Source organism: Camelus bactrianus, chromosome 15, assembly GCF_048773025.1.
Source record: "Camelus bactrianus isolate YW-2024 breed Bactrian camel chromosome 15, ASM4877302v1, whole genome shotgun sequence".
In the NCBI taxonomy this organism is placed as follows: domain Eukaryota; kingdom Metazoa; phylum Chordata; class Mammalia; order Artiodactyla; family Camelidae; genus Camelus; species Camelus bactrianus.
Genome location: NC_133553.1, coordinates 57,692,676 through 57,720,043, shown reverse-complemented (window position 1 = coordinate 57,720,043; position 27,368 = coordinate 57,692,676). Strand labels below are relative to the sequence as shown.

General features: G+C 33.4%; 1 protein-coding gene across 4 annotated transcripts in view; it reads left to right on the top strand.

Annotated features, from left to right (window-relative positions):
• Window positions 1-27,368, top strand: part of USP34 (ubiquitin specific peptidase 34) — a 202,374-nt gene that overhangs the window by 13,162 nt on the left and 161,844 nt on the right. For 2 of the 4 annotated variants that reach the window (XM_074341184.1, XM_074341182.1), the window contains exons 2-3: window positions 2,480-2,543; window positions 20,085-20,172. In XM_074341184.1, coding sequence (XP_074197285.1) covers window positions 2,480-2,543; window positions 20,085-20,172 — 152 coding nt within the window. The remainder of the gene's footprint in view (window positions 1-2,479; window positions 2,544-20,084; window positions 20,173-27,368) is intronic. The other 2 variants (XM_074341183.1, XM_074341185.1) reach the window with 1 other exon arrangement.

Below are 27,368 nucleotides of genomic sequence, written 5' to 3'. Positions count from 1 at the left end.
ATTCTTTTTTTTTTTAAATATACAATTCTTGAATATATTCCTGGAGGTTTGTCTGTAAGGTTTTTATTGTTTAATTAATCATTTGGCTTTAATTTAGTCGCTTGATGTATTTTAGTACCTAATGCTATTAAACCAAATAGCTAGTGAAGAATGCTATTAAACCCAACAGCTAATGAAGAGTTATTTATTCCTTGAAATAAAACTTCAGATCCTTTGGTGTTGCCCTTTTCTTCCCTCATTCTATTGTGATTTTTATTGAAGTTACATGATGTTTATCAGAGCATGAGTTGACATCTTACGGTATGGATTCTGCCCCTTCAGGAAGCATACTGTGTTTTCCCATTCATGTAATCTTCTCTGTTTCTCTGAAATTTTGTAGATTTTTTTCTTTTATGTGGATTCTGCACATTTCCTTAACATTTATTTCTAAGGATTTAAAATTTTTGTTCTTACTGTAAGTGGATTTTCACACACATTTATCATTATTTATTTTACTTTATTTTTGGTTTTATTGAATTACATACCTTGGAAGTCACCCATTGAAACTGTACAACTCAGTGGCTTTCAGTGTATTCACAGAATTACTCTGTCTTCACTACAGTCAATTTTAGAACATTCATCACCTCAAAAAGAAGCCCTGCATCTTTTAACTATCACTCTAATTCCCTGTTGTCCCAGCCCTAAGCAACAATCTTCCTTCTCTATGTATTTGCCTATTTGAACCTTTTATATAAATGGAATTATATTGTCTTTGGTGACTGACTGACTTTCAGTTAGCACATTTTTAGGATTCATCCATGTTGGAGCATGTATCAATACTTCATTCCTTCTGTGGCTGAATAATATGCCATTGTATGAACATACCACATTTTGTTAATCCACTCATCAGTTGATGGACATTTGGATTGTTTTCTATCTTCTGGCTATTGTGAGTAATGCTTCTCTGAGCATTTGTGTAAAAGTTTTTCATGGACTTAATTTGCATTTCCTACAGGTATATATTTAGGAGTGGAATTACTGGGTCAAATGATAACTCATTTTTACTTTTTCAGAAAACTGTCAGACTATTTTCCAAAGTGCTTCAAAATATTATATTCCTTTCAGCAGTGTATGAGGGTTCCAACATCTTCGCCAACACTTGTTATTTTGACTGTTCTAGCCATCCTAGTGAGTGTAAAGTGATATCTCGTTGTGGTTTTGATTTACATTTCCCTGCTGAATAATGATGATGAGTATCTTTTCATATACTCATTTGTCATTTATATATACCTTCTTTGGAGGAATACCCGTTCAGATCCCTTGCTCACTTTTTAATTGGGTTACTTATTTTTTATTACTGAATTATAAGAGTCCTTTATATATTCTAGACATAAGTCCCTTATCAAATAAATGATTAGCAGTTTTTTTTCTCCCATACTGAGGATTGTCTTTTCACTTTGTCAGTAGTGTTCTTTGAAGCACAGAAGTTTTTAATGTTGACAAAGTTCAATTTATTTCTTTTCTTGCTTCTGCTTTTGGTGTCATATCTATTGTCAGAATCCATTGCTGAATCCAAAAGCATGAAGATTTACCCCCCTGTGTTTTCTTCTATGAGTTTTATAGTTTTGGTTCTTGTATTTAGATCTTTGATCCATTTTGAGTCAATTTTTTGTACATGATGTGAGCTAAGGGTCCGACTTCATTCTTTTGCATGAGGCTATTCAGTTGTTTTAGCACTATTTGTAGAAAAAGACATTTCCCATTGAGTGGTCTTGGCACCTTTGTTGGAAATCAGTTGACCATGGATACCTGGATTTGTTTCTGGACTCTCATTTTGGTTCCGTTGATTTATATATCTGTCCTTCTGCCAGTACTACACTGTCTTGATTACTGTAGCTTTGTAGTAAGATTTGAAATTGGAAAGTATGAATCTTTGTTCTTTTTGAAAATTGTTTGGCTGTTCTGGGTCTCCTGAGTTTCTATGTGAATTTTAGGATCAGCTTGCCAATTTCTACGAATAAGCCAGCTGGGATTCTGATAGGGTGTGGTAAATTTATAGATAAAGCTGAAGAGTATTACTATTTTAATAATATTAGGTCTTTTGATCCATGAACATGGGATGTCTTTCCCTGTATTTAGACCATCTTTAACATTTTTCAACAGTGCTTTGTGGTTTACAGTGTGTAAGTTTTGCATCTCTTCTTATTAAATACATTCCCAAGAATTTGTCTTTTTGATGCTATTTCAAATGACATTGTTTTCTAAGTTTAATTTTTGCATTGCTTGTTGCTAGTGTATAGAAGTACAGTTGATCTTGTATATTGATCTTGTATCTTGCACTCTTGTTAAACTTGTTTATTAATTTTCTTTAGTGGAGTCTTTAGGATTTATACAAGATCATGTCACCTGTGAATAGAGTTTCACTTCTTTTCAATTGGGATACCTTTTATTTCATGTAATTCTTTATTAATAAAGCTGTATCTTCATTTGGCTCCATCAGTGGTTCTCAAAGTTTGATATGTGGACCCTGGATGTTCCAGAGAGCCTTTCAAGGGGTCTGAGAGGTAAGAAATCATTCACAGTGCAAGGGTGTGGTGGATAAAACTCCTGGTCACATTGCAGAAAATAAGGCAGTGGCACTAAGTAGTTAATGTAATCTTTACTGCCACACACATGCTATTTAAAAAAAAAAATCAGTTGATGCCTTTGAAGCAATGAAAATTTTATTAAATCTCAGAAGCTTGTGTACATGTCTTTAATATTCTGTGATGAAATGAGAAACGCATATAAGCATTTCTTCTGTATACTGCAGTATGATGGTTGTATTAGGAAAGTGCAATCATGTGATTGAGTTATAAGTTGAACCAACTGCTTTTTTCATGAAACACCATTTTTATTTGAAAGAATGATTTACTCAGAGATTATCCAGATTTGGGTATTTGGCGGGCATTTTCTGGAATGAATGAGGCAAGCATGTCACTTCAAAGAAGACTGGCAGGGAAATGTACACAAAATGTTATCATTACTCACAGAGAAAAAAATGTGACAGTGAGTGTGTATATGTCCATGAATAACTGAAAAATTGTGCTGAACACTGGAATTTGACACAACATTGTAAAATGATTATAAATGAATAAAAAATGTTAAAAAAAAAAAAAAAAAGAAGAAGACTGGCAGTATTAGTTGCCAGTAATAAAACTGAGCTTTCAAGAAAAATTTACAGTTTGGAAAACTTGTACTGTCACTGTGAATTTGACAGCTGCCCAGTATACAAATTTTTAATGAATTTGATGGGAATATTGATGATAGAATTTTTTGTATTGTCTATTCAGAGAACAAAATGGATGAATTTTAATGTAACAGTACCAATAAGGTTATAGATTGCACATTGCAGCTTATCCATAAGAAGATAACACTCTGAGTTTTGGTATAACAAAGAAGAATACCCAAAATTATCTGACAAGGCTATTAAAATACTCTTTCCATTTCCATGTTCAGATCTTTTAAGGACTGTATTTTTTTTTTTTTTAGTGCTTCACCAAAAGTATATGGCAACACATAGAATGCAGAAGTAATTAATGAGAATCCAACTGTTTTCTATTAAGCCAGATCCTAAAGATATTTTCAAAAATTTAAAACAGCACTGGTCAAATCACTGATTTGTTAAAATGGAAAATGTAATAATTTGTCATAAACTGATGAGCAAATAATTAAACGTTTTTGAGTTTTAATTTAGAACACAATAAATATTGATAAACATAAATCACCTTTTTTTTAATCTTCAGTTTTTAAGTGTGTAAAGTAGATTGAAAAACAAAATTTGAGGACTGCTGAGCTGCATAATCTTAAAATTTTCCCATTCCTCTTCGTTATTCAGGGTTTTGTTACTCTAATCTCTTAAGAATGGAGATTACTCAAGGTTTAGTCCTTTGCTGTGTATATTATGAAGAAGTCGAATTAAGGATTCAATTTATTCCCATGACTTCATTATCTTTCAGACACTTTGAGAGTGTTTCTAACCCTGACCAATTTTCTAAGTGTCAGTCTAATGTTCTTAATTTAGGTCCAGAGGTTTCTTCTTAAATATCATTCTTTGTCCTCAGATTCAACAAAAGTAAAACTGAGTCCTTCATCTTGTACTCATTTATTTTCTTGCTTGCTTTTTTACCTGAATCTTGGTTAACTGTGAATTTCTCACAGTGGAAGTTACTTCAGTATTTGTTCTACTTTCCAGACCTTAGAATAGTACCTCTGAAACTTTAATGTATATATGAATCGCCTGGAGATTTTCTTTAAAATTCAGATTAACTCAAGCAGTTTGAAGTTTTTCTTGAGATTGTTCCTTCTAATAGCTTCCAGATGATGCTGATGATGTTGGTCCTTAGAACACACTTTGAGTAGCAGAGCCTTAGAATACTTTAATTCTATTTATTCTGCTCCTGTCTTTTATACTCCTATTGTAGTCTTTTTTAATTACTTATATTTTTAAAGTTCTAGAAGACATTATTATTATAAAGTCAATATTCATTTAGATTTACCCACATTTACCCTTTCTTTTATTCTCCATTCTCTATTACATCTCTGGGCTTTCATCAGGGATCATTTTTCTTTTAGCATTTCCTATAGTGTGATTCTCCTGTGGATGATCTTTTCCAGCATTTATTTGTCTTTTAAAATGAAGATAAAATGTTTTCAGGCAAACAAACACTGAAATAGGGTTTTGAATTAGATTAGCAGGTACTATTTATTGCTTCTTTCAATAAGTCATTCCACTTTTTAGTATTTAATTTTTTTTGGAAGGGGGAATTAGGTTTATTTATTTATGTTTAGAGAGGGTACTGGGGATTGAACCCAGGACCTCATGCATGCTAAGCATGTACTCTACCACTTGAGCTATACGCTTCCCCAGGTTATTCCATTAAAAAAATTTTTTTTGGCTTAAATAGTTAATACTGAGAAGTCAGCCATCAGTTTTACTATTGCTTCTTTAAAGGTAAGTTTTTTATTTATCTGTCTGATTTTAAGACTCTTGTCTTAGGTCTTCAGTTTTACTGTGATAAGTCTACATCTGTTTTTGTATTTATTTGCTTGGGAGTCATTCTTGAATCTGGTTTGAGTTTTGAAAAATTAGTTTTGTGTTCATTATCTCTTCAAATGTAGGTCCTGCCTCATGCTTTCATAGTCTTTTGGAACTCCAGATATCTTTCATCATCTTCCTTGTCTCTTTAGCTCTCTTCTATATTTTCCATCCTTTTGTCTTTTGTGTCTCTCTACTTCAGACTAGATACTTATTTTTGACCTATCTTCTTTACCTTAATCCTCTCTTAAATTCTATGTAATCTAATATTAAAGCCATCTTTTGAGATCTTCATTCCAGTTACTGTATATTTTAACTGTAAAGCTTTTAGTTCTCGCATTTCAGTATTTTAAAACTTTGCTGAAATTATTTTTTTTCTTTTTCTTTCTTTCTTTCTTTTTTTTTTTTTTTTAATGGAGGTACAGGAGATTGAATCCAGGACCTCATGTGTGCTAAGCATGTGCTCTGCCACTGAGCTATATCTCTCCCCCTGAAATTCTTGATCTAAACATCTAATATCTTGAACATATTTACTACTGTAAAGTTCAGGTCTGATAACTACAATATCTGATTTTTTGTCTTACTATTCTTTTTTTTTCACTCTTTGTTTTTGATTCTGTGGTTTATGGTCTTGTTTTTTGGTATGCTTGGTAATTTTTTGATTTTATTATAGAAAAACTAAAACACACAGAGTCATGTGTAGAAGTATAAGAAAGTTCATGGCAATGATAGTTATGAACCAGCAACCCAATCAGTAATTGCCAACTTAGACAATTTTGTTTCGTTTCTATCCTATCCATTCTCTTTCCCCCACCCATTGGGTGACTTTCAAGTAAATTCAGATATCATATGTTACCTGCATATAAATTTCAATATAGTTCTAAAAGACATAGTTTAGAAATACATAACCATAATATCCTTAAAACTATAAAATTGAGTAATTTCTTAATACAAAATATCTAGTGGTCAAATGTCCCTCATACTCTAAGTTAAAAAAAATTGTTTTTAGAATTTGTATCAAGATTCAGATGAGATCTACTGAAGTTGCTGATTTAAAAAAAAAAATTGGAATCATTGATGTGTAATTTGTATACAATAAGCTGCATCTATCTTCAGTGTATGATTCCATTCATCTTGACAAAATGTGTACACCTATGTAAGCACCACCACAATTGAATATTATCACCAATGTACCATCCTTGTAACTGCTGATGTGCTTTTTTCCCCAGCTTTATTGAGATATAATTGACATATAACATTGTGTAAGTTTAAGATGTATAACATGATGAGTTGTTGCATGTATATATTACAAAATGATTACCCCAATAAAATTAGTTAAAATATCCATCACCTCACATAATTACCTTTTTTGGGGGTGTGGTGAAAACATTAAGATTTATTCTCTTCGCAGCTTTAAAGTATGTAATGCAGTGTTGTTAATTATGGTCACCATGCTGTCATCATGGTCCCAAGAACTTACTCATCTTATAATTGCAAGTTGGTACCCTTTGACCAATATCTTCCCATTTCTCCCACCCCCTACCCCTCTGGCAATTACCATTTTATTCTTTTTTATGAGTTCAGCTTTTTTTAGATTTCACATGTAATTGGGACCATACAGTATTTATCTTTCTCTGACTAACTTCACTTAGCATAATTTCCTCAAGGTTCATCCATGTTGTCACAGATGGCTAAATTTATTCCATTGTGTATATGTATCACATCTCCCTTATCCATTCATCCCTGGACACTTAGGTTGCTTCTGTTCCTTGGCTCTTTATTGTACATAATGCTGCATTGAACATGGGCATATGGATATCTCTTTGAGATAGTAATCCACTTCCTTTGGATATTTTGAGATAGTAATCCATTTCATTTGGATATGTACCCATAGGTGGGAGTGTAAGATTATGTGGTGGTTCTATTTTGCATTTTTTCAGGAATTTTTCATACTGTTTTGCACTGTGGCTGTACCAATTTATATTCTCACTTAACAGTGCATCAGGGTTCCCTTTTCTCTACATCGTCACAAATACTTGTTATCATTTGTCTTTTTGATAATGGCCATTCTAACACATGGTGAGGTGATAGCTCATTGTAGTTAATTTGTATTTACCTAATGATTAGTGATGTTGAACATCTTTTATGCATATATTGACTATCTATGTTGTCTTTGGAAGAATGTCTATTAAGGTCCTTTGGAATTTTTTAATTGTTTTTGTTTTGCTATTGAGGTGTATGCGTTTCTTATGTATTTTGGTTATCAAAAACCTTTTAAATATTTTGGAAATCAACCCTTTATATGTGGTTTGCAAATATTTTCTTCCATTTCATAGATTGATTGTTTCTTTTGCTGTGCAGAAGCTTCTTAAGTTTGACGTAGTACTACCTGTATATTTTTGTTTTTGTTGCTTGTGCTCTTGGTTGTTATAGCAAAAAAATCATTGCCAAGACCAATGTCAAGGACTTTTTCCACTGTGTGTTTGGTTTCAGGTCTTAACTTTGAATCTTTAATCCATTTTGAGTTAATTTTTGTGTATGGTGTTAAGTAAGGGTCCAGTTTCATTCTGTGGATAGCTCAACACTATGTATTGAAGAGACCCTTTCCCTATTGAATGTTCTTGGCTCACTTGCCAAATTTATTAGTAACCATATATTTCTGACCTTTTCATTCTGTTCCATTGGTCTCTGTGTCTTTTTATGCCAGTACTGTACAGTTTTGATTATTATTATTTTGTAATGTAATTTGAAATCAGGAAATGTGATGCCTCCAGCTTTGTTCTTTCTCAGGATTGCTTTGGCTGTTTGGAGTCTTTTGTGGTTTCATGTGAATTTTAGGATTCTTTTTTCTATTTCTGTGAAAAATGCAATTGGAATTTTGGAGGATTGCATTGAATCTTTAAATGGTTTTGGGTAGTATGGACATTCTAGCAATATTCTTCTGATAATGAACACAAAGTATCTTTCCATTTATTTGTGTCTTTAATTTCTTTCATCATTGTCTTAAGTTTTCAATGTACAGATCTTTTTCACCTTCTTGCTTAAGTTTATTCGTAAGCATTTTATTGTTGATGTTGTAAATGGGATTGTCTTCTTTCTTTTTTGGATAGCTCATTGTTAGTGTATTAAAATGTAACTGACTTTTGTATGTTGTTACTGTATTCTGCAACTTTACTGGACTTATGTATTCTAACAGTTTTTTGTTTTGGGGACAGTCTTTAGGACTTTCTCCACATGAGATCATGTCATCTGCGAACATGATACTCATCCAAGGGATGAATCCCACTTGATGATGGCTTATAATCCTTTTAGTTTGCTGTTGAATTTGGTTTGTTAATATTTTGTTGAAAAACTTTTGCGTGTATGTTCATCAGGGATATTGGCCTGTAGTTTTTTTTTTTTTTTTCCTTATATCCTTATTGGGCTTTGCTATCAGAATAATTCTGACCTTTACTGTGAAAATGAGTTTGGGAGTGTTCCCTTTTCAGTTTTTTTGAAGAATCTGAAAAGGCTTGGTGTTAATTATTCTTTATATGTTTGATAGAATTCACCAGTGAAATCATCTGATCTTTGGCTTTTCTTTGTTGGGAAGTTTTTGATTACTAATTTGGTTCTCTAACTCATTATTGGTCTGTTCACATTTTCTGTTTCTTTTTCTAGGTTGTCTAATTTGTCATCTTATAATTATTTATAGTAGTCTCTAATACCTCACTTGTCTCGTCTTTCATTTCTGATTTAACTTTTCTCTTTTTTTCTTAATCTAGCTAAAGATTTGTCCTTATTTTTATCATCTCACAGAACCAGCTGTTAGTTTCATTGATTTTTTTTTCTTCTCTATTTTCCTAGTTTTTATTTCATTTATTTCTGCTCTGATATTTGTTATTTCCTCCTTTCTGCTAACTTTGGGCTTAGTTTGTTCTTTCTCTAGTTTCTTGAGGTATAAAGTTAGGTTGTTTTTTTGAGAGGGGTCCCCCCCCCTTACTGTACCATTTATCACTGTAAGTTTCCCTCTTAGGACTATGTTTTCTGTGTTCCATAAGTTTTGGTATATTGTGTTTCCACTTCTGTTTGTCTCAAGATATTTTTTGATTTCTCTTTTGACTACTTTGGTTGTTCAGAAGTGTGTTGTTTAATATCCATGTATTTGGATTTTCCAGCTTTCCTTCTGTTACTGATTTCTGTTTTATATCACTGTGCTTGGGAAAGATACTTGATATGATTTCTGTGTTCTTAAATTTGCTAAGACTTGTTTTGTGACCTAACTTATGACCTGGAGAATGCTTCATGTGCACTTTAAGAGAATATGTGTTCTGCTGATGTTGAGTGGAATGTTCTGTTAGGCCCATTTGTTGTATAGTTCTAGTTCAGTGTTTCCTTATTTTCTGTCTGATATATCTATTGCTGAAAGTAGGATATTGAAGTTCATTAATATTATTGTATTACTCTTTCTCTCTTCAGATCTGGTAGTATTGGCTTAATATATTTAGATACACTGATGTTGGCTGTATGTATATTTACTATTTTTGTATCCTCTTAATGAACTGACCCATTTATTATTGTATAATGACTTTCTTTGTCTCTTGTTACAGTCTTTAGTTTAAAGTCTATTTTGTGGGATATAAATGTAGCTACCTCTTCTTTCTGTTTGCATTTGCTTGGAATGTGTTTTTCCATCTCCACTTTGAGTCTGTGTGTGTACTTAAAGTTGTAATGAGTATCTTTCAGGCCACATTTAGTTGGATCTTTTTTTTTTTTAATCCATGCAGCCAGGCAGTGCCTTTGATTGGAGAATTTAATTTATTCACATTTAGAGTGATTATTGATAGGTAAGGGCTGGCTACGGCCATTTTATTGTTTACTGGCTGTTTTTTAATTTCATTTTTCCTTTCTTTCTCTCACTGTTTTTTGTGAACTGATGATTTTCCTAGTGGTATGCTTTGATTTCTTTTCCTGTCTTTTGTATATTTACTATAGGTTTTTGCTTTGAGATTACCATGAAACTTATGTAAAACATCTTATAACGGTCCATTTTAAGCTGATAACAACTTCGATACATGCAATGACTCTGTCCTTCTGTCTCAGAGTCCCAATTTTTGTTTTTGATGTCACAGTTTACGTCTTTTTATATTGAATATCCATTAACAAATTATTTTAGCTGTACTTATTTTTAGTAGTTTGTTTTCTAGCCTTTATGCTAGAGTTAACTGATTGACATACCACCATATTACAGTAAGACTATCCTAAATTTGATTGTATACTACCTTTATAATGTGTTACATTTTCATGTACTAATTAGCATCCTTTCATTTCAATTTGAAGAATTTCTGCCTAATTATTTTAAGGCTGGTGTACTGATGATAAACCCTATCAGCTTTTGTTTGTTTGGGAAAGTCTTTCTCCTTCATTTTTGAAGGACAACTTTTCTGGGTAAGGTATTCCTGATTGGCTTTTTCTTTTGGCACTTTGAATATATTATCCCATTCTTTCTGGGCTTGTAAGATTTCTGATGAGAAATCCACGAATAGCCTTGTGAGGGGGTTCCTTTGTGAGGATTTTTTTTTCCCCTCTCTTTTAGGTAGTTTCATTATAATGTGTATTGGAGAAGTTTTTTGTTTTTTTTTTTTTTTGAGTTAAAATTTTTTGGGGAACTGTGAGCTTCATGAACTTGGATGTCCAAATATCTTTACAAATTTGGAGAGTTTTCAGCTATTTCTTTAAACTTTTGCTCCTTTTCTCTTTTTTCCTTCTGGAATTTCAGTAATGCATAGATTGTTTCTCTTAATTGTATTCCATAGATTCTGTGGGCTTCCTTTACTCTTTTTCATTTTTTTTTCTTTGTTCTCCTCTGAGTGGTTAGTTTGAATTGACCTGTCTTCTAGAATCTTTCTTCTGCTTTCTCAAGTCTACTGTTGAGTATCCCTGTCATATTTTTATTTCATTCATTGTATTATTCAGCTCCAGAATTTCTACTTGGTTCTCTTCTGTGGTTTCTCTTTTTTTAACTTCTCATATTATTTGTGTACTTTTTATTTCACTAATTGTCTTTCTATGTTTTCTTGTAGCTCACTGAGCTTCCTGAAAATACTATTTTGAATTATTTATTGGACAGATTGCAGATCTCCATTTCTTTGGGGTTGATTACTGGAAAACTATTGTGTTCCTTTTGTGATTTAATGTGATCTTTATTTTTAATGTTCCATGATGTCTTGATTTGCTGTTTCAGCATTTGTAGTCATCTCCTCTAGTTTTTACTGACTGGCTTTGGGAGAGACATATCTTTTGTTAGCCCTGTTAGGGATTCTGAGGGTTCCTCAGACCTTTTCTATGGCTATGCTTGCTCTTCATTTCTTGTTCTCTTTGGAGGCTTAATTCTTAAGGTTGTATGCCCTCTCCTGATCACGGACAGCTGGATTGAATGCTAATAGCCCCCCATTTGCTTTCTCTACAGTAGTGCTGAATTCTCAAGTTTGTGTGCTTTCTCCCATTTACTCATTAACTGTTTGTGAAGGCTTGCTCATGCTGCCCTTAGGAGTGCAGGTAGGAAGCCATCCACAGGTGGATGTATGTGTGAGTGAGGTACATGGAGAGTTGGGAGTGCCTCTTTGGAATTTGGGGTATCCTCAGATAAGATTTCTCCTGGTACTGTGCTGTGCTGTCTTGGGGGGAAGGGTGTTACAGATAAAGTGAAACTGCTCCTTTACTCTCTTCAGTGTTTCCAGTCTTGGATTGTGTGTGTGTGTGTGTGCTGGAACTTCTCTGATGTACTCTCAGACTTCGACAAAGGCACTGACTTGTTATTCATGGGTGATTGTCATATTAGTGTTCTTTGGAAGGATTATAGTGGAAAACTTCTATTTTGATATCCTCACTCTCTACTGGTGTATGTTACACGACCCAAACTAAGATTTGTTTTCTGTATATTTTTGTTAAAATGGAAATAAACTTTATGTACTATTTGTATCTGGCATTTTTTCGGCTTATATCATTGTAAGTTCTGTGTTGCTTATTAGTGTGTCAGTATGTTGGTTTTTATAGCTGAATAGAATTCCATGTGTAGATAGGATTTTTTTTTTAATCAGTCCACTCTTTGGACACTTGGTTTGTTTCTGATTTGAAGCCTTTTGAAAAATTTGTTTTGCTTAATTTGCTTTTTGTTTTTGTTTTTGGTTTCCTGCTTGGACTAATTCTATAGATTCTGCCTGCCCTGCCACTTGCACCTCTGATGTGTTCTTTTAAAAAATATGTATATGTGTGTGTGTGTATATGTATTAATATATGTGTTACATTATTATATATACATACACACACATAATCCTTTTTTTTTTTTTTTCTTATTTTAAGGATAGCTTTCTAGGAGTCATTCCTCAGTTAGGATACCTTAGTGGTTTGCTTCTTAAGACTGTTTTAATCTCTAGGTACCTCTTCCTCCTTTTTTTTCCCCTTACTGGTTATTTTTTGAAGAAACTGCTGAGTCCATGGATCATTTAGCCCACAGAGGTTTTTCATTCTGGATGTTGCTTATTGTATCCTTGTGGAATTATTTAACTTGTTTCTGTCTCCTCTATTTCTGTACTTTGATTATTAGATTTAGAAGCTTGATCAGATTTAGATTAGATTTCTTGGGAAGACTGTATTATATTCTTCCATCAGAGAGCAAATAATGTCATGTTGTTGCTTTTTTTGTAATACTGGCAGCCATCATCTAGATGTTTTATTTCATTAGCAGTTGCAAAATGGTGATATTCTAATCCTATCATTTTTCTTTATTAGCTGGACTCTCTGTACAAGGAGAAACTTCCTTTTATTAACTGTTTAGTACCTTGAACTACCATTATTACAAGAAGGCAGGATAAATGTCTGATTTTTCCCTTCTGTTTACCACTTTTCAAACAGTGAGTTCTTTAACATTTGATCAGTGATCAGTCTTTTTTTTTTTGAGGATCATCATTAAATTATGTAATTAAAAATGTTTTTACCTTTATTCATCTAACTTCCAGGGGATTATTTCATATCAGCTCATAAATAGCATCTTCCCCTCACCCCTCATCCCTTTTTCTGATGCATAGTTTTCCACTGTCAGGATGAATTTAACTTGTCTTATGTTCTAGACATTTGGGTTGCTTCCAGCTGTCTGGTATTACGAACAGTGCTGTGTTGAATATCATTGACCATTATTTTGGATGAGAAAAAATGTGTAGGAAAAGATGCTTAATAATAGAGGATCAGTATATTTTTGATAAATATTGTCATGTTGTTTTTACTGATGTATGAAAGTGCTTGAGTTTGTTTTCTCTTGCGTTTATAAACACTAGGTGTTATTTAAACTTCTTGCAAACTTGGTAAGAAAAATACAGCATTTCAGTAGTATGTTTGATCCACACATGTATCATTTTTTCTTCTTTTATTGGCCCATTTTTCCTTCATTTTTTCCCCTAACCTTTTTGTTTGAGCTTAGAGAGATTACCCTTTTGCAAGGACTTTTCCTAGTTTGTAGTTCTTTGAAGTTTGCCTTTTTGTTGTTTTTGCCTATAAACTTTAAACTTTATATATGATCAAATATATGATTCAGAACAATTTAAGAATGCCGTTCTTTATTTCTGCCATCTTCTATGTTGTTGCCTAGTATTTCTGTTGACTTTTAAAAGTCCCAAACTACAGATGGTCTCTGACTTAGGATGGTTTGGCTTACAATTTTTCAACTTTATGATGGTGAGAAATTAACATGCATTTGCTAGAAACCGTACCTTGAATTTTGAATTTTGGTCTTTCCTGGGCTAGCCATATGGGTATGATATTCTTGGGTGATGGTAGGCAGCAGTAGTAAGCTATAGCTCCCAGTCAACCTCACAATCATGAAGGTAAGTAACTGATACACTTAACAACCATTCTGTACCCATACAACCATTCTGTTTTTCTCACTTTCAGTATAGTACTTAAATCACATGAGATCTCCAACACTTTATTGTAAAACAGACTTTAAAAAAAAGACATAAATGAACTTATTTACAAAACAGAAACAGACTCAGACATAGAAAACAAACTTAGTTACCAGTGGGTACAGTGGGTAGGAAGGGATAAATGGGGAGCTCAAGGTTTGCAGATACTAACTACTGTATATAAAATAGATAAACAACAAGTTTCTTCTGTATAGCACAGAGAACTATATTCAATATCTTGTAGAACCTATAATGAAAAAGAATATGAAAAGGAATATATGTATGACTGAAGTATTACTCTGTACACCGGAAATTGACAAAACATTGTAAACTGACTATACTTCAATTAAAAAATAAGAAATAAATAAAACAAGCTTTGTGTTAAATGATTTTGCCCAACTGTAGGCTAATGTAAGTGTCCTGAACATGTTTAAGGTAGGCTAGGCTAAGCTATGGTGGTTGGTAGGTTAGGTGTGATAAATACATTTTCAGCTTAAGGTATTTTCAGCTTATAATGGATTTATTGGGACATAATCCCAATGTAAATTGAGGAGGATCTGTAATGAGTATTTTATTTTGTTAATTTTTCATCAGTTTGCTTATTTAAGTTTACCCACATGTTTATTTCTTTCTTTTCCCTTTTTTTCTTCCTTCTTGCTCTTAGATTCATTTCCTTTTTCCTTTTTTTCCCCCTTTGAGGTACCTCTTAATCTTTTTTAAGTTTAATTTTCTATTCATGGCCTGTCAGTGGTATACATATGTATTTCTCCAAAATTTTATTTCACCCTTTCTCTTGAGGTTTATCCTGGGTATCAAATTCTAGATTGAGGTTTACCTGGGTGTAAAATTCTGGATTAGCCCTTATTTTAATGTTTTGAAGGTTTTAGTCTATTCTTTTGATCAGAAGTCTGCCTCTCAATCTGTATTATTGTTACTCTGTGTAGTTTTTTACTAAACCTTTCATGACAAATTTCAAATATGTACAAAAGAATAATACACTTAGGATATAAAAGGTAAATTTTGTCAGTAGTTCATCTAAGTTCATAACTATGTAGTATCTTTCCTTAATGTTTGTTTTATTAACCCTTTGACTAGTCTTTTAAATGTGCTTGTAACTCCAGATCTAGGAGTAGATCATTTAACGCTTGACCTTCAAGGCGGCAGATTTTAAAGTATTTATGACTTGTGGCTGTTGATAGAATTTTCTGTCTGCATCTTGTTACATTAGTGAATCAAGCCTTAGGCTGCTTCAACAACTTTATTTGATCTTCCCGTTGCCTTATTTAGCAATTAATCTAGTACATTATGTTTCTCAGTTTTCTCTATCTTTGCAGGTGATGATCCTCTGACTAGGATTCCATCACCTGTGGGCTTCTTTGTCATCACCCCTTCTTCCTATCCTTTTCCTACTGCGCTTCTTGCTTCCCCCTTTCCTAACTCCTGTCTTTCAGCTAAATTGTTCCTTCTTTTAGGAAATTTTTCTTAACTCTTTGTAAGACTGTGTTTTCATGTCCTGCTTTTTAGGTTAAAAAAAAAAAAAAGACTTGAAAAGAGTTGATGGGTTGTATTAAAAAAAAAAGTTCTCTTCAGTTAGGTGTGGTTGAAACAGAAAGATTTGGAAAATTAAAAATCTGTAAACTGTTCTGCATTTAGATTGCTTTTCAGGTTGAGTAAGTGTTCAAACCTACTGTAATAGAAAGCTAGAATGGAAACTGTAGCCAGTGAACTGCTTTTGTTTCTTTTTAAATGTAAGATAAGATGCAGACCTTCAGTCAGTGGACTGAAACCCTAAGGAAAGGCCCTATATCAAAAGATAGGTGAATATGTATTAATAAGTTTTAAAATCAAACATTAGTCTAGTAATTTCTGTATACCCAGGTAACAACTCGAGCTGGGAGTGCTGGCCAGTACGTTTCCTGGAGCTGTTTTTACTTTAGCCATTTCACCCATCTGGATTGACCTTAGTAGCTAACCTTAGTGCTGGCTAAGGTTCTTGATAGGGCCCAGCTTCCTTGTAGTTCATGTTCTTTTGAGACTTTGCTGGTGGTACCTTTCTTACTGGCTTTTAAGAGATTATGTTAGGTTGTGTTCAGCACCTTTGTCCTGGTCATTGGTCATGAATTTTTTCATCCAATGAGTTGTGAGATTTTATATGGGAATACTTAACCTTTGCTTAGGGTAAGATCTGGGTCATACTTACCAATGGTTTCTCAGTAGACTCCTGGGTTTTGCCCCCTATCTTCTCATATTTCCTCTTGAGGTTGTACTTGCCATCATAAAATCCATTTCCAATCTTGAAGTTTTTATGAGCATTTTTAAAATCTAAGTGGTGAGACTCATTTACTTTTCACCCTATTTTCACCTTCTACCTCATGCTTTGTGTCAGTTAGGTACATTTCGTTTACTGTATTTCCTTTTCTTGCTTTTGGGGGATGACATCTCTGGTACCCTCCCTTGGGTATTACGCAGCCTTAATGTTTCCAATTCTACTTTGATCTCACCTGTTGGGAAATTTTTGGTGTTCTTTAAATCTGTGTCACAGTTCCCCCATCTTGCTTGCCCTCTTCCCTGGTCAGATGGTTAGCCCTTTAGAGTTGGAATACAGTTCTTCCTCTGTAGAGAACAGTGGATTTCTTGAAGTTGCCATCCTTCCTTCATTTATTTTACTGTGAACTTTAATGGATCTCTGATTTGTAAAGAAAAGTGGCTTCTGTGAAACTGCAGTCTGGGCTTCCATATCTCCTTTTTTAAATTAAAATTTGTTTTAAATTGTAAAAAACACAAATTTTCTCATCTTAGCCATTTTTAAGTGTACATTTCACTAGTGTTGAGAATACTCACTTTGTTATGAAACAGATCTTAAGAACTTTTTCATCTTAAACTCTGTACTCATTAAACTCACCATTTCCCTCTCCCCCTGACAGCCACCATTTTACTTTGTTTCTATGAATTTGATTACTCAGGATAGCTCATTGAAGTAGAATCATACAGTATTTGTCTTTTTGTGACTGGCTTATTAGCATGATGTCCTCAAGGCTCATTCCTGTTGTAGCATGTGACAGGATTTCCTTCCTTTTTTAGGGTGAATAATATTCTTTTCTATGTGTACACCAGTTTTTGTTTATTCATCTGTTATTGTACATTTGGGTTACTTCTGCCTTTTGCCTATTGTGAATAATGCTATGAACATAGGTGTACAAATATATCTTTGAGATTCTGCTTTGAATCCTTTTTTAATGTATATATGTATGTATTATATATATACCTAAAAATGGAATTGCCAAATCCTACGGTAATCTTTTAAAAATTTTTTGAGGAACTGCTGTACTCTTTCCCATAGCGTTTGCACCATTTAGTATTCCCACCAACAGTGCAGAAGGGTTCCGATTTCTCCTCATCCTTGTCTACACTTGTTTTATGATTTTTTTTTTAACATTTGCTGTCCTAATGGTTGTGAAGTGATACCTTATTGTAGTTTTTATTTGTGTACTTAGCTTTGAAATCATGAAGTATGAGTCTTCCAACTTTGTTCTTGTTTTTCAATATGGTTTTGGTTATTTGGGGGTCCCTTTAAATTCCTTATGGGCTTAAGGGGTGGAGTTTTCTATTTCTGCAAAAAACATTGGGATTTTGATAGGGATTGTACAGACTCTGTAGATCACTTTGGGCAGTTTTGACATTTAACAGTATTAAATCTTCCATGAATATGAGTTTTCTTTTCTATTTATTTGCATCTGGTTTCTTTCTGCAGCTTTTTGTAGTTATCAATTTGCAAGTCTTTCGCCTCCTTGGTTTACTTTATTCCTCAGTCTTTTATTCTTTTTGATGCTATTGTAACTGGAATTATGTTCATAATTTCTTTTCCAGACTGTTTATTGTTAGTATATAGAAATGCAGTGGATTTTTGTGTATTGATTTTGTGTCCTGTTACTTTACTGAATTCATTTATTCTGACAGTTTTGGGAGTGTGTGTATGTGGACTCCAGAGTTTTCTACATGTAAGATTATGACATCCATGAACAGAGATAATTTTCCTCTTCCTTTCCAATTTCTTCTTGCCTAATTGCTTGGGCTAGAACTTTCAAAACTATGTTGAATAGAAGTTGTGAAGGCAGCTACTTTGTCTTGTACCTAATCTTAGAAGAGAAGCTTTCAGTCTTTCACCATTGAGTATAATGTTCGCTATCTGTCTGGAGAGGTCTGGCCCTGATAAGATGATTTTCCCTTCCCTTTCTGGTTATGAGGTAGATAAAATGAAATAAGTAAGCTTGTGCTGGTGAGCAGTTAGGTTGCCATATTGGCCTCAGGTGGAATAGGTGTTTCTGACCATACATATGCTTTTTCCAGAATTGTGCCATTTGTGTTTTGTGTTAAGAGAAGGATTTGATTCATGTGTTCCCTCTGTTTTCAGGCTGGGAAAGGAAACTGGCAATGTGTACTATGGTCTCTTCTTGGTAAAATCATGCAAACCAAGAGCTTAGTAGTTCTCTTAACTCATTCCCCACTACATCTTACTCTGACATGGTTGCTAGGTTTTGTGGTCAGGATCTTCTGCCTGATGGGCATTACTGTCTCTGACATCCAGGGCCACAGGTGCCATTACCTTGTTACCCATTTGTTTGGCATATACTTTTTTTTTATTGATTTTTTTTTAAACTTTAGTTTTATTGTTTTGTTTGTGGGGAGGTAATTAAGTTTATTTACTTATTTTTTGTTTTTAATGGAGGTACTGGGGATTGAACCCAGGACCTCTTGCATGCTAAGCAGGCACTCTGTCAATTGAGCTATATCCTTCCCCCCTTGTTTGGCATATACTTTTGCCCTATGATTTTTCCTTCTCTCCCTGGCCAAGAGGATTTTTTTTTACCCTTCTAGTCAGTTGTATCAGAGAGGATTCTTCTAACCTCCTACTTGGACTTCAGGCATTTCTGGAGCTGAGTAGGTGAAGAATGTGGTTAAGTTGCAACATTGAGTGTATAGTCTGGTCTAGAACAAGGTGGTTTGTTTGTTTTTAATGAACATTAAGCCATACACAGTTGGTAAACAGAGGAGTGATATTAGTATAATGGAACATCTTACTGGTTCATATGGGATTTTCCTCCATCACATTAGTGTTTTACAGTGATTGATGCAGTTTCTTGTGATTTAAGAGAAGACTCTACTAATATATGAAAAAAACAGTAACAAAGCTGACAGTCCTCAGAAACGCCTTCTTTTTGTGCATATAGTGATAGGGGTCCTTGAAGGAAATAAAGCCAATGTTATCTCCTTTGTAGATATATGTGGAGAAGGTGAAGTAGGTGCAAAGTCATCAAAATGATGGCTTCATGAGAATGGTTATTTGATCTCTAATTTTTGGGGAATGATCTTTATTACAATTGAGTGTCCTCAGGCACCTTTATGTCAAAAGGTGAAGCATGAACCTCATGGTTCAAAGCTGCAGAAGGGTTGATTGACACTGGTTTGGTGCAAACTGTGATAGTCTTTTTTAAAAATTTTAAATCAGACTAGTTACTGGTTTTGTCAGTGCTCTGGTTATAAAGTTTCATAGGTTTTGAACACTCTTCTTCTAATGTTGCTTTATTGTTAGTCTCATTTTCTTTATTGCAAAATGAGCTGCTCAGCAGTGCCTGGCATGACATAGTAGGAAATGCTTGTACACAGGCAAATTCAGTGTTTTCGGTATGATACTCCTGGCTTTTCAGCTGATTTTCTAAAGCCCAGCTCTCTCTGGTTCAGCATCTCCAGAGAGGAGAAACAGTCTTTTGGAGATTGGTGGGGGCGGTGCAGTGCAGAGTGAGGAGGTGTTTGTTTCTTAATAAGATTTTAGTATTTTTTAGCCTCACCTGTATTCCTGCTTTCTGAGGTACTCAGTGTTTCCAGTTCCTGGACCTTTCTGAGATTTGGGGGGACAAAATTAGCCTCAAATTAGTCATTATTTAAATAAACCAAGATTTAATTTCTTTGGCGAAAACAAGAAAAAATTATCCAAAATATTTGTATTTGTAAGTACAAAGGCTTTTAAGTATTGGCTTTAAATTTGGTTTAGCATTATTTATTCATAATTAAATTTTTTTTCTACTTTATTTCAGTATCAGATATAGAAGTTGGTGATGGACTGCAGCTCAGAAAGGAACATACTCTCAAAATATTTGCTTATATCAATTCCTGGACACAGAGGTATGCATCTTTTAAGTATTTTGGAGACTAACTTTGTGAGTTGTATTTTAAATTAGCATAGTCATCAAATTTTCCTCAAGATGTTGGTTTATATACCTTTAATCATTAAATGACAGTTTATCAATATTGAATCTTCCTCTTCTCCTTACTCATGAGTCATTCTTGCTTTTGTTTTTAAAACATAAAAATCAGTTTCTTTCTTTACCCCTTCATTATTTAGAAGTATACGATTGCTTGAAATTATAAAAATAATGATGATTTTGGAAATTATAAAAATAATTATTTTCAGAGATTAAAAAATCATTATGGCATAGCAGGAGATGTGTAACAAATTTAATCCTTTAAAAAAAAATCAGTATTATGGTAGAGGGCACTTTGACCTTTCTGGAAGCCACTTGCTGTTTGTTCCTTTTCCATAATAATTAGTATATTAGGTTGATTTTTAAAAATAATACATATATTGAGAATATGGAGAATAAAATTTTAGGGAATACAATTATTAATATAACCAAAGTTTGTAAGAGATATTTGCAAATTTCTGTTTCTCAACATGATTTTGGCTGGTCATGGCTAAAAATTTTCACTTGTGTACCTATTTGTTTAAACTTTAGCCCTTCTGAAATTTTTATGAGTAATAATGTTTGAAGCACTGTGTGATTATGATTAATGAACATTTTAAATGCATAGTAACATAAATGAATGTCCTGAGGTACACACTCTAGATGATCATAGAGTTTATCAGGATAGTTTAATTTCAGATAGTTTGCCCCAAACTGTAGAGACCCTCTGCCTTTATCTCACGCTGTTCCAAAATGTCATGGTTAAGAGTGTGGCCTTGGAGCTCGATAGATGTGGCTTCTAGTCCTGCTTTATCACCTGTGTACTAGGTGATTGTGACAAGTTCCTTAACTTCTGTAAACTCTTACTTCCCCGTTTGTGAATGGAGAATAATAATAAAGCTACTACTATCTTAATGAGGTTGTGAAGAAACAAAGTACTTAGCACAGTATCTGACAAAAGAACTTAATAAATACCTACTTTATGATACAGATAAACTTGTTTATAAAACAAACAGATTCATAGGCATAGAAAACAAGTTTATGGTTACCAAAGGGGAAAGGGGAGAAAGGGATAAATTAGGAGATTGGGATTAGCAGATACAAACTACTGTGTATAAAATAGATAAACCAAGGTCTATAGCAGAGGGCACTATATCCAATACCTTGTAATAACCTGTAATGAAAAGGAATGAGAAAGAATATATACATACGTATAACTGAATCACTATGCTGTACAGCAAAAACTAACACGACATTATAAATCAACTATACTTCAATAAAAAATTTGTTTTAAATACCTATTTTAACTAAAGTAAAACTTATTTCAGAAAATATATATTGAAGGGTATGTAAGCTAAAGCATGAAAAGTAGAATTGGAAAACAGTTTGTAACACTTAACGATTCTTTTCACAATGTCAAAAAGTATTAACAGTTTTTAACTGATAGTAAGAAGTACCAAAAAATAGAATGTTATACTCTTAATTGTTCATTCTGATACAAGAGAGAAGTGACAATAAAATACCCAGCTGGATCACAGTGCTTTATAGTAAAACTTTTATGCCTGCCCTGCCCACCCTCCTCCTGTTTCTGTCCTGGGCATCAAAAAATACTGTTGCCTAGATTAAGATTGTGGTTCTTGTAGGGGATAAATAGCTACTAATAGAGCCCAGTTTACCTACAAAAGAAATTCTTAACCTGGTGGCCCATGACTATATGGACCATAGATGTACCATAAATGTACCTTAGTGCACAAATAGACCCATCACATTTCATACAAAATGTTCTTTATAGGTTTTCTGTGAGAAAAGTGTTAATTTTCATACGATTATCAAGGATCAAAAATCATTTTTCTAATATACTGACCAGAATATAGGTAAAGGAGAATGTTCACTTAAAAAACAGTAGTGGAATCTGAAAAATAATACAAATGAACTTATTTACGAAATAGAAACAGACTCACAGACATAGAAAACAAATTTAACAGTTACCAAAGGGGAAGCAGGGGAGGGATAAATTAGAAGTTTGAGATTAGCAGATACAAAGTACTATATATAAACTATATAAACAATAAGATCCTACTGTATAGCACAGGGAACTGTATTCAATATCTTGTAATAATCTATAATGGAAAAGAATCTGAAAAAGAATATATATGTATAACTGAATCACTTTACTGTACACCAGAAACTAACACAACATTGCTATTGTCTTTTTTCATTGTTGTAATAAAATTGTTATTAATTTAAATAAATAAATGTAATAATATCAGTTAGGTATTATATTTCCTTGATTATTTTTCTTTTTCTCCCCGTCATCTTACTTTGTCTATTCTACTTTCTGGGAGATTTTTCCAGTTTTACTTCTGGACCTTCTATTGAATTTTACAAGTTGCTGTAATGTTCTATTTTTTAGAACAGTTTTAGGCACTATTGCTTTTGAATAAGTTAATGTCTGTTCTGCACTTTTTAAGGCTCTGCTTTTTATTTTGGCATTAAGCAATTTGACCAGAGGGGTATAGATATTGACCACTATCCAAAGTAGTGCTTTTCAGAAATTAGGTCATAAGTAAAATAACTGTTGCTAAAGTTGGATACTGTGTATTAACAGTCCTTTCATGTGCTCATCAGTACCAGGCCAGGGAAAATGTTAGATCCATTGGAATATTTGTTGTTAGATGGAATTATGGAATCCAGGTTAAAGTAATTTAATTTTCACATATAGGTTCCTCATGAATAAATGTTTAGTTAGTATTTTGATTATATTACTTGAAGCTACATATTTTATGCTAATCATTTAGAAATTTTTATCATTACGTGTTCTTAAATGTAAGTATACTCTACTCAGATAGGCAACATAGAACTCTGCTTGGGTAATAGTCTTATCGGGCATAGTGATAGAGGTAGGGCTGAAAAGATAGGATAAGCTCAGAGAGTGGAAGGGTATTATGATACTGGTGTACAGAGTTTACCACTGAGCTGTACCCTCCCCACCTTGGTGTACAGAATATAGAAAATAAACTGGTAAGAAAAGGCCGATAATAAAAAAAAGTCCATTATCACCTATCTCCTTGGCCTCATTTCTATTTTCAGCTCTTTCAGATACTGGTTTTGATATTAACTTCTGTGTTGTGAAATAGTGTTATTAAATTGCTGTTGCTTCATCTGTCAATTTTAGGTATAATCTCTGAATTTCCTTTTCTGTTACATAAAGATTTTACCATTTTACTCTTCCCCATCCTCTCAGTATAGTTATATCACTTCTCAGGATAGGTCTAAAAACAAAAATAATTCCTCACTGATTAGCCAAAAAGGTTCTCTGGTTTATTTTATATCTTAAAGGCTATAAATTGTTCTTTTTCTTTTGTTATAATTCTTTATTTCCTAGAGTTTACTGGCTTGTTTTCCATTTGATTAATTTTCTAGGTGTTGATCACTAATTCTTCCCAAACTCTCCAACCCTTCTTAGTACTAGTGTTTACATTTTTGTATACATTGCTAAGTGATCTGTTATTTCCCTCCCTTTCCCTTTGGCCTTAATCTTCCTAATCTAATCTGTATTGATTTCTCACTAGGGTTACTAAAACAGCTATCTTCTCTTTAGATCATCCTTGAAATTCCTTTTGCTTTTCTTTTGGATCTCTAGTTTCCTGGATTCCATGCCATCTTCATTGGTTTACTTCTTTGTTTGGATGACATCTTTTTAGAGAAAAGGTACATGGAAGGCAAATGGTTTTTAGACCTTTCTGGCCTAAAAAATAGTCTCTTGTACTCTTATTGATAACTTTTGTTGTGTACAGAATTCTAGATAGAAAATTTTCTCTCAGAATTTTGAAAGTGTTGTTTCATTGTATTTTAGCTTCTAATACTACTTTCAAGAAGTATTAGTTATTTTTATTCCTGAGCTTTTCCTTGTCACTCTTCAAACTCTCCCTGAAAGCTTTTAGGGTCTGTATCCCTCATCGGCTTCAGAAATTTCATGATGATAATGTGTTTTGGTGGGTTTTCAGTTCTGAATTTTTTTTTTATTTTATAATTTGCTCACCTCCATATTTGTCTATTCTGTCTTCTTGAAAACATTATCAGTCAGATATTCTATTTCCTTGATTGTTTTTCTTTTTCTCCCTATCATCTAACTTTGTCTATTCTACTTTCTGGGAGATTTTTCCAGTTTTATTTCTGGATCTTCTGTTGAATTTTACAGGTTACTGTTACTTTAATTGGTTTTTAAATTGTGGATGATACATATATATGCAAAAGCTATATAATTATATTTGTACACATTAAAGGGCTCTATTTGGTAATTGGAATGCATTTTTAAAATAATAGTTTGTTCTTGTTTCAATAATCTAGTATTTTTCATGTCTCTGAAGATATAAATTAATTAAAACCTTTTTTCTTCCTGCATTTTATCTTCTTCTTCTGAATTTCTTTTTTCTGTTTGTTTTGATCTATCTTTGGTGATGTAGCTTTTTCTTGAAAGTCCTTGGCTATCCTTTTATGATTATGAGGGGATCACTGAAAAATGGATTGGAAGTTCTGTGTGAATGGGGCATCTCAGATGTTGGCCTGTATTGCATGACGGTAAAATGGTGAACAGACTTTCTTACTAAGGATAAATGGGCTTTTCTCTTAGATCACATTTTCTGAATCTTTGGCCATGAGATATGTTAGTTAGGTGGTTGGACAGGGGAGGATACTTTGGGAGGTTCACCATTCAACTTAATTCTCTCGCTTTCAGTTTCTTGTATCATTTCTACCTTCCTAAGTGTATGGTGTTCCTGCGTTTATCTTGTTCACATTATGTACAGGAAGAACTTGTTTCCCTGGGTCAAGTAGATAGTATCCTTGCTACCTGGAATGGGAACCTGCAGGTTTTAATGGAACCTTTGATTTGGTCCTATTTTCTACTGAGCTTCATTTCTGCCTTCAGAGGTATCTGAAGCTCTTTAGTCCTGAGCTTTCTGATGTTCTATGGGGAGAATCTTTCTTTTTGCTGATTATATTCATCTGTAGCCCCTTCAAAGTTTATTCTACACTGTCACTTATTATTCTTCCCTTTTCTTTTTTAAAAAATTTTTTTGTTTTGGGTTTTTTCCAAGGGGAGGGGAGGTAATTAGGTTTGTTTATTTACTTATTTATTTAATGGAGGTACTGGGGATTGAACCCAGGACCTTGTGCATGCTAGGCGCACACTCTTAGCACTGAGCTCTGCCCTCCGCTTGTTCTTCCCTTTTCTATCATCCAAAATTTCTTGCTGTCTGTCATCTTTTCTTCCATTATCTCTTTTACGACTTTTTTTTCTTTAGTATATTTGTAGTACAGTTTAGAACAGAGAAGAAATAAGTGTGTAAAATCAAATTGGGCTTAACTGAAAGTGATGTTTTTTATTTAAAAAAACAACACTTTCCACCCCCCCTTGCATTATGGGTTTGAATATAGAGAGAAATGCTGTATTGAGAATTCAAATACTTAGACTTCTCAGAATTGAATATACAATAAAATGTATAATTTAAGTAATACATAATTATTTTAAAGGTAAATGTGTATCTTCACTTAAACTCTCAGCTCTCCTTGAGCTTCTGTATTTTGGGTCTGTAAAGATCTAGATCCACTTTACCTCTTAATTTGTGTATCATTTTTGTCTTTTAAGATTAGTTTCCTAGTCAGTTGTCAAGCAGTTTAATGTCCATTTCTTGACAGTGCATTTCTGGAGTAAATTTGACTGCCCTTTTGGCTTTTGTAATCCAAAATCTGACTTGAAGGTCACTTTTGAGGGGAAGTTCAGATTCCATTTTCACTGAGGAAAGGTAGTCAAATATATGATCCTTCACTTTGAACTTGGTTTTTCCTAAATGTAAAGGAAGAAGCTGTTCATCAGAAAATCTTTGTTGTGTAATATGTTAATTTTTCTTCTTGTAGAATTGATACTATAGAATTTTAAAACTAGAGGAGGACTTAGAGATAAAACCTTTTCATTTTGCAACTGAGAACACAGTCCTGATGTATCATTTATATATTTCTGTGTAACAGAGTACTCTAAAAATAATGCCTAAAACAACAAACATTTATTGTCCTCAGAGATACATTTATTATCTCAATTATAAACATTTATTATTTATCATTGTATAGATAAAAACTTGGGAATGGTTTAGCTGGTTGGTTCTGGCTTGGATTTCTCATAAGATTGTAGTCAAGATTTGGCCAAGTTATGGTCATCTTTGGATGACCATTTGTGGGGCTGGAGAATCTGCTTCCAAGCTGACTCACTTCCACGGTTGGCAAGTTGGTGCTGGATAGTAGTGGGAGGCCTTAGTTTTTTCTCATGTGGACCTTACCATGGCCTTCTTGAGTGTCTTACAAGACTGATAGCCTCTGCCAGATAGCTGACTTCCTCCCGATAGCTGGCTTCCTCCAGAGCAAGTGATCCAAAAGAGAGCAAGGTAGAAGTGGTAATGTCTTTTACGACCTAGTCTCTTAGGTCACACACTGTCATTTCTTCCACATTCCATTCATTAGAAGCTAGTCATAAAGTCTGATCCACATTCAAGAGGAGGAAAGTTGGGCCTCAGCATTTAAAGGGAAGAGTATTAAAGAATTTGTGGCCATACTTCAAATCTGCCACACTTGGGGAAATGAGATTATTCTTTTATGGTTATACAGGAAGTTGGTAATCTATTGGTACAGTGTAGATGTACCTTTTTTGATAATATATAATTAGGTGCAGATTGTAATTAGTAATCACTTAACTGTTATCTGTCATTGGATACATTATAACCTGGTACTTGTGTATCATTTACTTACTGATTCACCAGACTCTTGGTAACCCACAATATGCCAGGCATTATGCTACTAATTGAGCATGTCTAAAGAGAACTAGATTTGTATGTAATAATTACTGACTCTTACTGTTTTCATTTATTTTTATTTTTTACTGGAGCTGAAGTAAAAGAATTATGTGTGTTCCTAAACACTTTTGATCTGCCAAGTAGGGTAGCTTCCAAGTAGCCTTTAAGCAAATTACTAATTTTTAAATGTAGTTTTTTTTACTAGTTAACCACAAAATCCCTTATGTAAAATAACCCGTTAGGTTTACTAATAAGGTATTTTATTAAAGCCAGTTTCCTGATATTTATTAAA